Source organism: Terrapene carolina, unplaced genomic scaffold (assembly GCF_002925995.2).
Source record: "Terrapene carolina triunguis isolate 2854851 unplaced genomic scaffold, T_m_triunguis-2.0 Scaffold139, whole genome shotgun sequence".
Classification (NCBI taxonomy): Eukaryota; Metazoa; Chordata; order Testudines; family Emydidae; genus Terrapene; species Terrapene triunguis.
The window spans coordinates 2,205,915-2,218,251 of NW_020664490.1; the positions used below are offsets into that span (position 1 = coordinate 2,205,915).

General features: G+C 42.8%; 1 protein-coding gene across 2 annotated transcripts in view; it reads right to left on the bottom strand.

Moving 5' to 3' along the window:
- The window catches only part of LOC113406789 (spermatogenesis-associated protein 13-like), a 71,460-nt gene extending 62,184 nt beyond the window's left edge, over positions 1-9,276 (bottom strand). For both annotated transcript variants that reach the window (XM_026653499.1, XM_026653500.1), the window contains exon 1: positions 7,565-9,276. In XM_026653499.1, coding sequence (XP_026509284.1) covers positions 7,565-9,190 — 1,626 coding nt within the window. In that variant the 5' untranslated portion in view covers positions 9,191-9,276. The remainder of the gene's footprint in view (positions 1-7,564) is intronic.
- Between the last annotated feature and the right edge of the window lie 3,061 nt (positions 9,277-12,337).

Here is a 12,337-nt window from a genome sequence, read left to right on the forward strand (position 1 = left end):
CGGACGTATGGTAACCCTAGATTAGATTGATCTAACTATAGAGCACTGGGTGTGAAATTTTTCACAGCCCTTAGCAACATAACTAGGTCGATCTACGTTTTAGGTGTAGATCATGCCTTAGGCATGACTAGTATGTGCCAACCTGGAGGATTAGAGCCATGGTTTGAACCCCAGATGTGTGCAATAAAACATTAGAAGAACAAGGTGATTTTGTAAACAACTGATTTTGTAGGGGGCTATATCTCAGGAGCCAATTGCTCAGATGACTACAACTCACTAACCCGGTCCTGCACCCTCATGAGGCACAGCAAATTTCAACACAGTCCAAGTCAGCACGTGGATTTTAGAGCACCTAGAATAGTTAACCTGTAGATAAAAAGCATCACTCAACCTTAGTTACACAGAGCTGCAATTGCTATATTTTAGATTTATAATTCTTCATTGTCCTGCAGGTAGAGCACTGTGCTTGAATTATAATAAAGTTGATGTAATTTCCCCAAATTACCACTAAGGCTGCTTAAATGGAGTAGTTTGTGCTGTCATGCTTGTGGTAGACAGAGCCTATGCAGAAGAGAGTTTGGTCTCCTCTGCTGTGGCAAATTTAGACCAGCAACTAATTTCAGCAACTTCAGTGGTACGTGCGAGTCCACAATCAAGCCAGTAAAGTGTTGTATGTCATCGGTAGTATTTACAATAACGTGTGCATCTTAGAATAATAGAATTGTAATACTGGAAGAGACCTCGAGAGGTCATCTAGTCCAGTTCCCTGCACTCATGGCAGAACTAAATATTATCTGGACCATCCCTGACAGGTGTTTGTCCAACCAGCTCTTAAAATCTCCAGTGATGGAGATTCCACAGCCTCCCTAGGCAATTTTACTCCAGTGCTTAAGCACCCTGACAGTTCAGAAGTTTTTCCTAATGTCCAACTTAAACCTCCCTTGCAGCAATTTAAGCCCATTGCTTCTTGTCCTATCCTCAGAGGTTAAGTAGAACAATTCTTCTCCCTCCTCCTTTTAACAACCTTTTACGTACTTGAAAACTGTTATGTCCCCTCTCAGTCTTCTCTTCTCCAGACTAAACAAACTCAGGTTTTTCAATCTTCCCTCATAGGTCATATTATTTAGACCTTTAATCACTTTTGTTGCTCTTCTCTGGACTTTCTCCAATTTGTCCACATCTTTCCTGAAATTCAGACCCTAGAACTGAACACAATACTCCAGTTGAGGCCTAATCAGCATGAAGTAGAGCAGAATTCCTTCTCGTGTCTTGCTTACAACACTCCTGCTAATACATCACAGAAAGAGATCTGCTTTTTTTGCAAGTGTTACATTGTTGACTTATATTTAGCTTGTGATCCACTATGATCCCCAGATCCCTTTCTGAAGTCCTCCTTCAGTCATTTCCCATTTTGTATGTGTGCAAATGATTGTTCCTTCCTAAGTGGAGGGCTTTGCATTTGTCCATATTAAATTCCATCCTACTTTTCTCCAGATCATTTTGAATTTTAATCCTATCCTTCAAAGCACTTTCAGCCCCTCCCTAGTTGTATCATCCGCAAACTTTATAAGTGTACTCTCTATGCCATTATCTAAATCATTGCTGAAGATATTGAACAGAACTAGACCCAGAACTGATTCCTGTTGGACCGCACTCGATATGCCCTTCCAGCTTGACTGTGAACTACTGTAACTACTCTCTGGGAACTGTTTTCCAAACAGTTATGCACCCAGTTTATAGTAGCTCCAACTAGGTTGTATTTCCTTAGTTTGTTTATGAGGAGGTCATGCAAGACAGTATTAAAAGCCTTACTAAAATCAAGATATACCATATCTACCGATTTTCCCTCCCTCCGCCCCCCCCCCCCCCCAACAAATCTATTAGGTTGGTTTGACATGATTTGTTCTTCCAAGCTGCTAGTTACTTATCACTTTATTATCTTTTTTGTTTGCAAATTGATTGCTTAATTATTTGTTCTATTATCTTTCCAGGTACTAAAGTTAACCTGATTAGTCTGTAATTCCCCAGGTTGTCCTTATTTCCTCTTTATAGATGGACACTATATTTGCCCTTTTCCAGTCCTCTGGAATCTTTCCCATTTTCCATGACTTTTCAAAGATAATCACTAATGGCTCAGATACCTCTTCAGTCAGCTCCTTGAGTATTCTAGAACTCAGGCGCCAACTTCCAATTGTCCTGGGGGGTGCTGAACCCCCACTCAGCCCTAGGCCCCACCCCCACTCCATCCCTTCCCCCACGCTCCCACCCCCGCCTCTTCCCACCCCACCACTGGCCCCGCCTCCATTCCACCCCTTCCCCCAATGCCCCACTCCTGCCCTGCCTCTTCCCACCCCACTTCCCCAAGCACGCCCCATCCCCGCACCTCCCCCTCCCTCCCAGTGCCTCCTGTACACCGCGGAACAGCTGGTAACGCAGGCGGGAGGCACTGGGAGGGAGGGAGACAAATTGATCGGCAGAGCCGCTGGAAAGCAGGAGGCGCTGGTGGGGAAGGGGAGAGATTGGCTGCCAGTGGGTGCTAAGCACCTGCTAATTTATTTCCATGGGTGCTCCAGCCCTGGAGCACCCAGGGAGTCAGAACCTACATTCTCCAATGTATTTCATCAGGCCCTGGTGACTTGAAGACATCTAACTTGTCTAAGTTAAAAATTAACTTGTTCTTTCCTTATTTTAGCCTCTGATCCCACCTTATTTTCCACTGGCATTCACTATTGCTACTAACCTTTTTGGTGAAAACTAAAACAAACAAGTCATTTAACACTTCGGTCATTTCCACATCTTCCATAGGACTCGTCTTTAGGGAGGCCAAGAGCATGGGAAATATTCCAAACCCATCATCATACTTAATCATCTATTGATGCCAGCTGAAAGCAAAATGTGCGTTACAAGTGCTATAGAAAAGCATAATGCAGAGGAAACTAGATCTCAGCAAGGGCAGCAAAATCCTGGTATCTGGGGGGAATTTAGATCTTGTCTACACACAAAAACTTCACCAATTTAACTAAACAGATTTAGTTACATTGGTGCAATCCTCTTGTGTGGACACTCTTAAGTCACTCCATTATAGCTGAAAAAACTGACAAACTGAATTAACATAAGGCATTCTTAAGCTGATTTAAGTGTCCCCACAGGGGAGTTTTGCCAATTTAGTTAAATCAGGACAATTTGCATGTGTAGACAAGGCCTTAATTTTCAGTTCTAGTCACAGATATAGATTAACAAAGTTTCATGAAGTTTATTTGCTAGTTCTCTGATAAGTACTTACTAATTGACTGGGTAGGGCAACTAAGGCCTGATCTACACCTAAAAATGAGATCAACCTAGCTACACTCAGGGCTGTGAAAAATTTCACACTCTGAACATAGTTAGGTCAACATAAACCCCCATCATAGATGAGCTAGATTGACAGAAGAATTCTTCTGTCAACCTAGCTATCCTCTCTCAAAGAGATGGATTAACTACATCGACAGAAAACCCCCTTCTGTCAATACAAGAAGCAGCTATACTACAGTGCAATTGTAGTGTAGAAATACCCCAACACTTGGCTATTTGACCTTTAAACAACTTTTGCCAGTCCTTTGAAAAGGAGAAGGCTAAAAAGAACACAGGACTCAGCTGAGTTTAAGAGAAACAAGGTGGTCAGATTGGAAATGTAGAGACACCAAGGAAGTCTCTTTCATTAAGGGACAGACCCTGCAAACGCTTGCTCACATAAGTACTCTGTTTTTAATACTATAGTTGATCTACATTAGCCAAACATGAGTTGCCCCTCAGCTTGGTTGGAAGTACTTGGGTAAGGACTGCCAGGAGTAGGGGTTTCCAGGGTAGCCCTTACTGCTCCACTGACAGTAACAACCAAAGACAGTGGACATCTGTAGTGAAATTGACAAGGATATATGCTCTAGGGAGCACCCAAAACAAGGCCTTAAAATAAATAAATAAATAAAATGGCCTCAACCTTCTGCTTCCTGAATTCAGTAGCTGAGTAGAGCCCCAATCCTTCATGCTGATCTGCACAGGCTAACATCTGACTTCAAGGGGCTCCTCATGGGTGCAAGAGTTTGCCCCTGCAGAACAGCTTGTAGTCTCAGGGCTTAGATCACCCATAACTCACTTCAGACAAAAACACATTTGGGATAAGTGCGCTATGTCCTTGTCACCCAACTTCTGGGAGAAGGAAACAGCCAGGTGCTGGAATAGCAAGAGAAAGAAGAATAGATCCAGAAAAGGCTGCAGCAGAGCTATGAGCAATAGTGCTACTAAGTATGATGATGTAGATTTGTCTGTTAGAAGACAAATAGGTTATCCAAGTAGGTATCTCATTCCCTCTGCCCCATATCAAGGCAATTCCTCAACATAAAACTCTCCGTTGAGGTGTTTTGACCTTACCTAAATTTTTTGGGTTGACCTTTTAGTAACAAGCATTTAGGTAACTTTCAGGGATTTATCTTAAACCAACTTACCTAAGAACAGCTTGGGGCCTGAGGCAAAGGAACATGTCGATTACGCTTAGATGGAGTCTGTATAAGATTCAAACTGAACTGTATTAGATACCGGCCTGTACCACAAAGTTAAAATCTGGATCTGAACTTTCCCCAAATTTGCTGGGGCTCTGTGGTTTTGGCCTGGGCCCATCTCTGTTCAGCATGATGTGTATTGTATATTTAATTATGTAGATGTGACCACAGAATGCTAATGGATGCATTGCATAAGTGTACAGATAAGATCCAGTGAAACTCTGAACCTTTGGAGGATAGCCCATCAGCGTGTTGTATTTATAATTAGGACTCCATCCTAAGATTTGTGTACTCATGCTATCCAAAGTTATATCTTAAAATGATAGCTTATTCTGAATGCTCTGAAACTGCCACAAAGGCATTTTGGGGGGCGGGGGGAATGCAATGCTGTAATGGAGAGGTAGAAAGCAAAGCTATGAAGGAATCCCAGTCAAAAGTTCAAACCAGCATGTCGTCACGTGGCATTCAGGGTCAAGCCTACTGGCTGAATAAGCACAGATTTAAAATATTTCTGACATCTGAGGTGACTGTAAACTTGGGCACAAAGCAGATGCCATAGCTCCACTCTGCTGGGAAATGTGGAGAGAGCAGAGCATGCTCTCCCTCCCATCCATGGCAACTCAGGGATTGTCTACGCTGACGGTAGCACTTAGTGAAGACACTATCTATGCGGATGGGAGAGCTTCTCCTGTCAGCGTAGGAGCTCCATGTCCCTGAGAGGCAGTAGCTATGTTGACAGCAGAAGCCCTCCTTTTGACATAGCACTGTCTACACCAGGGGTTAGGCTGGTATAACTACATCACTCGGGGTGCAGAAAATCCACACCCTGAGCGATGTAGTTCTACCAACATAAGTTGGTAGTGTAGACCAAACCTCGAAGTGACTATGGCTTTATGGCTCTGGATGAGGTGGGGAGCAGATAGGAAGAGAAGAGAAGAGAAAGTTTCCACTCGCCGTGGAGGGCAGGTTCCATGCACAATTTGTATCCAGGTATCCACCAAGTTAACATTGCTCCTTGCATTATTAGCTTCCGCTCCATGCCTGTATCCTCCTCACAAAAGGCACAAACATTTCCTTTGTGCAGGCATGGGCAGAGAAGCCAATGGTTGAATGCCCTGAGGCTGAGGGGGCCATTAGTCAGAAACTTCACTGGATTTTCCTGAGTTCTTCATCTGCCTCTCATGGGTATTACCATCTGATAGGTCTCAAAATACATAACTACCACTAGTGCAGGGTGTGCATTTCAGTTTAGACAACTGAAGGAGATAAACTGCAAAAAAAACTCACAGAAGTACTCCACATCCTCACGGGTAAAAATCATAGTCAATATTAACACCAAGATTTGGTTATTTTTAGATAGTGTCAGAAAACAGGACATAATACAATATTTAGTAATAACCTATATGTCTGATGTACACATACATCAAAACCCATGTCTTTACAGCAGTGCCAAGTTATTTTGGGAGGGGAAGGCAGGAGTTTGGATTCAGTGCTTGATGATGTCATGGTTATAGTTCACCACTAGATGGCAGTTAGGTAGCATTAATTCTGTCATTTAACTGCTACATATAGTTTCCAGGAAATGCAACTGACATACATAAACATACATTAGCATTCTCATGTCTCCAGGCTGTTAAAAAGCATCTCGGCACGTGCACTCTGGGTGTGAAAACTGCAGAATGAAGCGGACTGGTTTTGTCATCCCAAGAACTAATGAGAAACTCTTCTACTGCCCTGATGCATATACATTATTACATATCATTTCCCAATTTTACCACAATTGGGAGTATCACAGTAATCTAAGCTATTTTAATTGTATTACTTTGTCCAGAAGAAAGATGCTGCTTATAATGAATATTTACAGTCACTTTTTACAAAATGCATCAGGCTTCAACAACATAAGAAATCCTCACCCATCTCATAAATCTATAATTTGACTAGCTGAGATTTTTGTGATTTATAATTAATGCCGGCACTCCACATTTTTGTAGACAGTATAATGGTCATTCTGACAAACAGGAGGCAGCAGAACGTATCATAATCTTCTGATTTTATAAACTTTTCATCTGGGATACAAAAGGGAGAGACCTTATGTACAATGTTTTTGTTTTGTTTTTGGGTGCACTGGTGCAGTTAAACCAATGTAGTTGTATACCCTTAGCACAGATGGGCTGCGTCAGTCTAAACTGTGACTTGCACCAGTTGCACTTTGAAAGTGAGGTAAGTCACAGTTTAAACAGGTGCAGGATGTCTACACTAGAGTTCTGCACTGATTCAGCCTAGTGCAAAACCCACACTGTACATAAGACCTTAACTGTGTCCCATTTACTCAAAAATGAAGCACTATAACTGGCCACATCCATTGACAGTGGTAAGTTTTTAATTAGGCGCAATGAAATCAATTATAGTTAATAGCAACATATTAAGTTTCCGCCCATCATTTTAAAAACATTAATAGACAACTACAGGTAAAATAATTGACTGCTTTTGAAATATGCCTCCAAATATTTCATTCATTTACCAACAATCATTGCTGGTAATGCACAGTAAAAACAACTAGAGGTTTGATTTATGTTGTGCTTTTCAACCCCTTTGTGCTCTACAAACATTAACATTTTCTGGTCCAAGGGAAGAGTGCGACCTACTGAATTAACATGACTGCACAGAGCACCACTTAAGTGTTCTCCAGACAGTCCTGGCTTAGTTTGGTAAAATCCAACATGATCACGTCACAAGGTGGTATAACCGCAGGCCATAATAAACTGCCCTTGAAAATGTACTTGAGCAGCTTTGCTGCCAACACTTTCTTTAATATTAACATGCACAGGGAAAAATAATTTGATGTTAGCTTCCAAACCTGGTATTTAAATAAATAAATTAAAAAAAATCATTGCTTGCTGGCTGTCAGCATATTTTAGCAGTAACAAGCTGCAACAGCTCCTAGCATTCAGGTTGTCATTTTTGTATGAATAAAAACAAACCTTGCAACTGAACATCTAACATATAGTGGGGTTTGGTTTCCTTCTTACCTCTTCCTTCTTTTCTTCGGTACCAGAAGCTAAATTGAGGCTCAGCTGAGAGTGGCTGCTTATGCCACTGTCTTCATTTCCATCATCATAGTACCCAGTTTGCACTGAGTCCTGGAGGCAAACAGGATTTCTCCCCAACTTCGGAGCAGGTAACTCAACTCTTTCCTCGCTTTCCATTGAGCTCAGTGACAATGTACTGTGACGATCCGGGCAATGGAAATTAATATTGCACTTGACCTTCTCAGCACTGGGGCTCTGAGGTTTAGGGGCAGTGGGCCTAAGAGGAATGCTAGGCTGCTCAGATTCACACGTAAACTGGCTGGTACTTTTTGGTTCATCAGAGTCTACATAAAACACTTCATTAGGAAGTGCACTAAAGTTGTTAAAAGCGTGTGAGGAACGAACATCATCTAAGACACATGATAATGTCCTGAAGCTGTTGGCCTCACCAGTAAATACATTTGTTTCAGTGTCTGTATCCTGAGAAACAGTTGGACTATGAAGATGCGGAGTTCCAGAAAAGGTAGAATCTGGACTGCACACAGGGGAAATGCACCTCCGTCTGTCATTTTCATTGCTACTAGAAACCCTGCGGGAGTAGTCGTCATGTAGTCTGCTGTTTGGCCTTGTTCTCTGGTTTTGTTCGTTCAGAGGAGTCGTCGTGCTCATAGGACCATCTTTCTTCCATGCAACATCTGTAACATTGCTTACAAGTTTCAGAACTCTGTCAAAATCCTTTGCTCTGATAGGGCTCTTCCAGCGTTTTGACCGTCTCTCTGGGTTTCCACTGGTTTTGTCGGAGTCAGCAGAGGAAGTGCTTACTGTCCTTTGTGGCACTTGCTTTTCACTTGCAATCTTGAGGTCAGTGAGATTTGAGGTGGACTTTCGTTTGAACGAGCTCTTTTTCAGAAAGTTTAAGCTATCTGTGCTTTTGCTTCTCCTGTAGATAATCCTGTTGTTTTCGGGATCTTTCACTAAAATTTCACAGATCTTTGGCTCCTGGGTGATGGGAGACGTTGGCCTCGTGCAGTTCTGCTGACTCTGAATTTTATCGGTGTCTAATAAATTGATGCGGCCAACACCATAGGCGCGTCTGATACTGCGTGATCGGTGAGTATTCCTCAGGAAGGAATCATCACTTTCCTCTACATCAGAGCAATCAGAAGCCAAACCATCCACTGCATTATGGGAATCATGTAAAGGCCCCGAATAAGAATACCGGTTAGTCTGAACTCTCACCACTGCACCATTCAAGACATGTTTTCCCACAGTGTTCTCATTTAAGCCATCTGAGCTTTCTCTGGCCTGAATTCCTTGAAGAACTGAAGATTTTAATTTCTTGAAAGATCCCATTTTTCTAATGGAAGACAAAGCATTCCACGTTGAAGAGCTGCTCATCACAATCAGAGAACGAGGCCTTTCTGAGTTGGAGGTAGTTCGTTTTCTAGGGGTAGAGAAAAAGCGCATGATTTTTGAAGGGCTGAGATGGTCATCTTGTATTTCCTCTTCAGCACTGTTGTTGCTATAGCATCCCCCATTGCTAGTTATACTTCTTGGTTCTTTATTATCCATTACTATACAGGTAACAGTGGTGCCATTTCCGCAGCCATTCTGAAATGTTGTCATGTCCTCAATGCCATTAGCATGAGGGCAGAAGGTGCTATGGCTCAGATCCACAATACCATCTTCCTCAGTTGTCCCAGGTCCCAGCCCTTCATCTACTGCACCTCTTCTTGCCTTGTTTTCACATCTACTGTGTGATCTGAGCTCTTCAGACTGCACTGCCTGCATCAAGAAAACAAAGCCAGCAGTTAGCCATTTTCCCCCCCACAAAATTCCCTACGAAATGAGACATGGTTCCCTATGAATAAAATCAAGGACTATTAACTAAACAAAGCTGTATCACGGGGCTCGGGGAAAAGCTGTTAATAGTTCACTTTAAACAACAAGAGGTAAACTTATGTTCCGTTTAGTTATTTAAAAGACCAATTTAACTTAAATATGTTTTTGTTTATCTGACTCAAATAATCAAACCTACCTTAGCAGAGCAAATATACTGTAATGCTATGTGAGTTATCCTACCCAGTTTAACAATACATTTTAAGCAAATATAGTCCCACCTCTAAAGCACATTATACTAACTATTGCAAGAAACAAAATTATAAGACTGAAACACAGTGACAGATGCTTCAGCACTTGCCTTGCTCTTTCTTTTATACTTAACTTGAAGCAAAATGGAAACTTAAAAAAATACTATTCTGGGGGGGCAGAAAGGGGAGAGAGATCCAGCCATTTTTCTCATCACAATACTAAGTTCCTGAATTCCAAGACACATGACCATATATGCAACCAAGGGGAAAGACTCACATCAAAAAGACTGAATGCCTTCAGACTTATAAATGCCCTATCATGTGCCACCTACTCCTAGGATATTGTTGACATAATACAACAATAATAGAACATGTATATTTTCTATAGTTTGTTGCTATCCAAGGGCCAAACTTTGATCACTTTACTTATGCATGGAGTATCACTGAAGTAATAAATGCACGGCACTCAAGTATCTTGTAATTTCCTTAGCAGATAAGCCTAAGTCAGTCAAATCTACAGCAAAGTAATTTTCTCTAATAAAAGAAAAATATACAAGCAGGTATTTGAAGCGGTAAAAAAGTAAGCAACGACATACAAAAGCCTGTCCTGATGATGTGCTGTTAGAAGAGTGACCTAGGGCAGCTGATGGTGGGATGCAATGCAGATGAGCACGGGAGGAAGCAGCATGTGTTGTGCTTCATGTACTACAAACAGACAAATTAGGGTTCACTGGGTTGTGCTTTCCTGACCTTTTGGTTCATATACTATCCACGGATGCTGGGAGGGATGGAAATTAAACAAGGGGGGTAAACAATTAATTTAAAAAGTTCAGGGACCCTCAACCTAAAGCAGCTACTGCCCTTACCATGAGAGCAATGACAAGTTTCCTTGGTACTGTCAAATTTTGCTAGGGCCAGTGGGATCAGAGATAGCCCATTCCTAGATACCTGGGTCTTGGCCATAAAATAAAAGAAAGTAGGAAATGTACAGATATATACAAACGAAAGAAGTACCCGTGAAATCTGCTCCTTATAACAAAAAAACAAAAAAAGAAAACCTGACCAAGCTTCAGAGGGTAAGGTCTCGGTCTCAAGAAGTCATGTGAACTTTAAAGGCTAATTTGAAACAGGAAGTAAAAGCCCCCTAGCAACCAGAGAAGCCGGGAAGAAGCACTTAGGCACAGCGTGAAGTCAGAAAGCTTCCCCGTTCACAGGGTTTAAACAAGCCATTCCCATCACCTCTCCACACTTGGCAGGTCAATGAATATTAAAAGGAGAAGCCCCAGTTGTAAATGTACCAACCCTCCCCCACCCCGTGCACATATAAACAATTACCGCCACCTGGAGTACAGTACATTCAAAAGCGCATGAAGCTTTTTAATGGTTACATTTCCCCCTTAGAATGAATACATACTAAACACACTATAAATAGTAAACAGTGCACATGTCAAATTATAAGCAAACATAAGATACCCCAAATGTTAAGCTTTTAGGAGTCTTTAAAAATATTGGATCCAGACTTTTGAAGTTGAGTCCCTCCTTTTGGATAAATTTTAAATGGAGGTTTTAAAATCTTGTTCCCTAGGGAGTGTGTTTCGATGTGACGCTTAAAATCCTCCTCATATATTTTTTAATCCCCCTCATTCAAATTGTCTCAGCTGGAGTCTGCCTGGGAGAAGCTTAGTCTAACGATTTAACAGACTAGAAATTGTTAACTAGAAATGGGCAAGAGCTGTCTGACTAAATCCGAACGGGTTGAAGTTCAAGCCTGCCCCTCATTTTGTTGCATATTCAAAACTGCTGCTACTTTTACTCTATTGTCATGCAAAAACAAGAGGATTTTTGAGCAACATGGTTTTCACCCCCCAAAACACGCCAACTTTCCAAGTAACACATCTTTTCATAACATTTCTTCCACCCTTGGCACTAGTCTGGTGGGAGAGCGGTGTGTGCAGAGAGAAGCACACCTAAAAATAATGCCACCGAGTCCAACACCGATCAGATGCTTATATTTCGGGTTCTCCAGTCCCTCAAGAAATAACTACAGGGGGGAGGAGACAAATGAAGGGCAGTGAGAAGACTAACTTGCAAACATTATTTACCCAACACAAGGACGGTAGAAAGCAGCATGCTGCACACTCCTGGTTCCATGGGGCAGCCAAAGCCCATTCATGCCTCAGCCACCCAGAGGGGCCTGGGGTTTCCCAGGTGTAGTCAGTGTTCGCTTGGTCTGGCTCGGGCAGAAGCACCTGCCCCGCTGCTCACCAGAGACGGCCTCACCCATCCTCCCAGCAGGAAAATCGCAGCTTGGAGAGCAGAGAAAGCGGTGTCCCCTCCCTGCCCCAGTGCGGGGACTGAGAAGGAGCAGGAGCCCATTACCTGGGAGGAGCTAGTAGGCACAGGACAGCAGGCAGGACTCAGAACCCGAGGGGCAGCCCCGCTCCCAGCCCTACCCGCAGCAGCTCCAGCTCCAAGGAGTCCTTCCCCCGCGCTGCTCCCCTGGAGACAGAGCGATCTGTTTCCACATCACTATGGCAGCAGCCAGGAGGGAGGGGAGGGAAACTCTAGACCCACTGAGGGAGGAGGCAGCTCTTCAGAGAGTTGCAGGAGCAGTGCTGGGTTCAAAGGCTGTGTGCAGGGGCTGTGCAGAGCAGCCTGAGGAGAGGAGAGGCAGGGGAAGAAG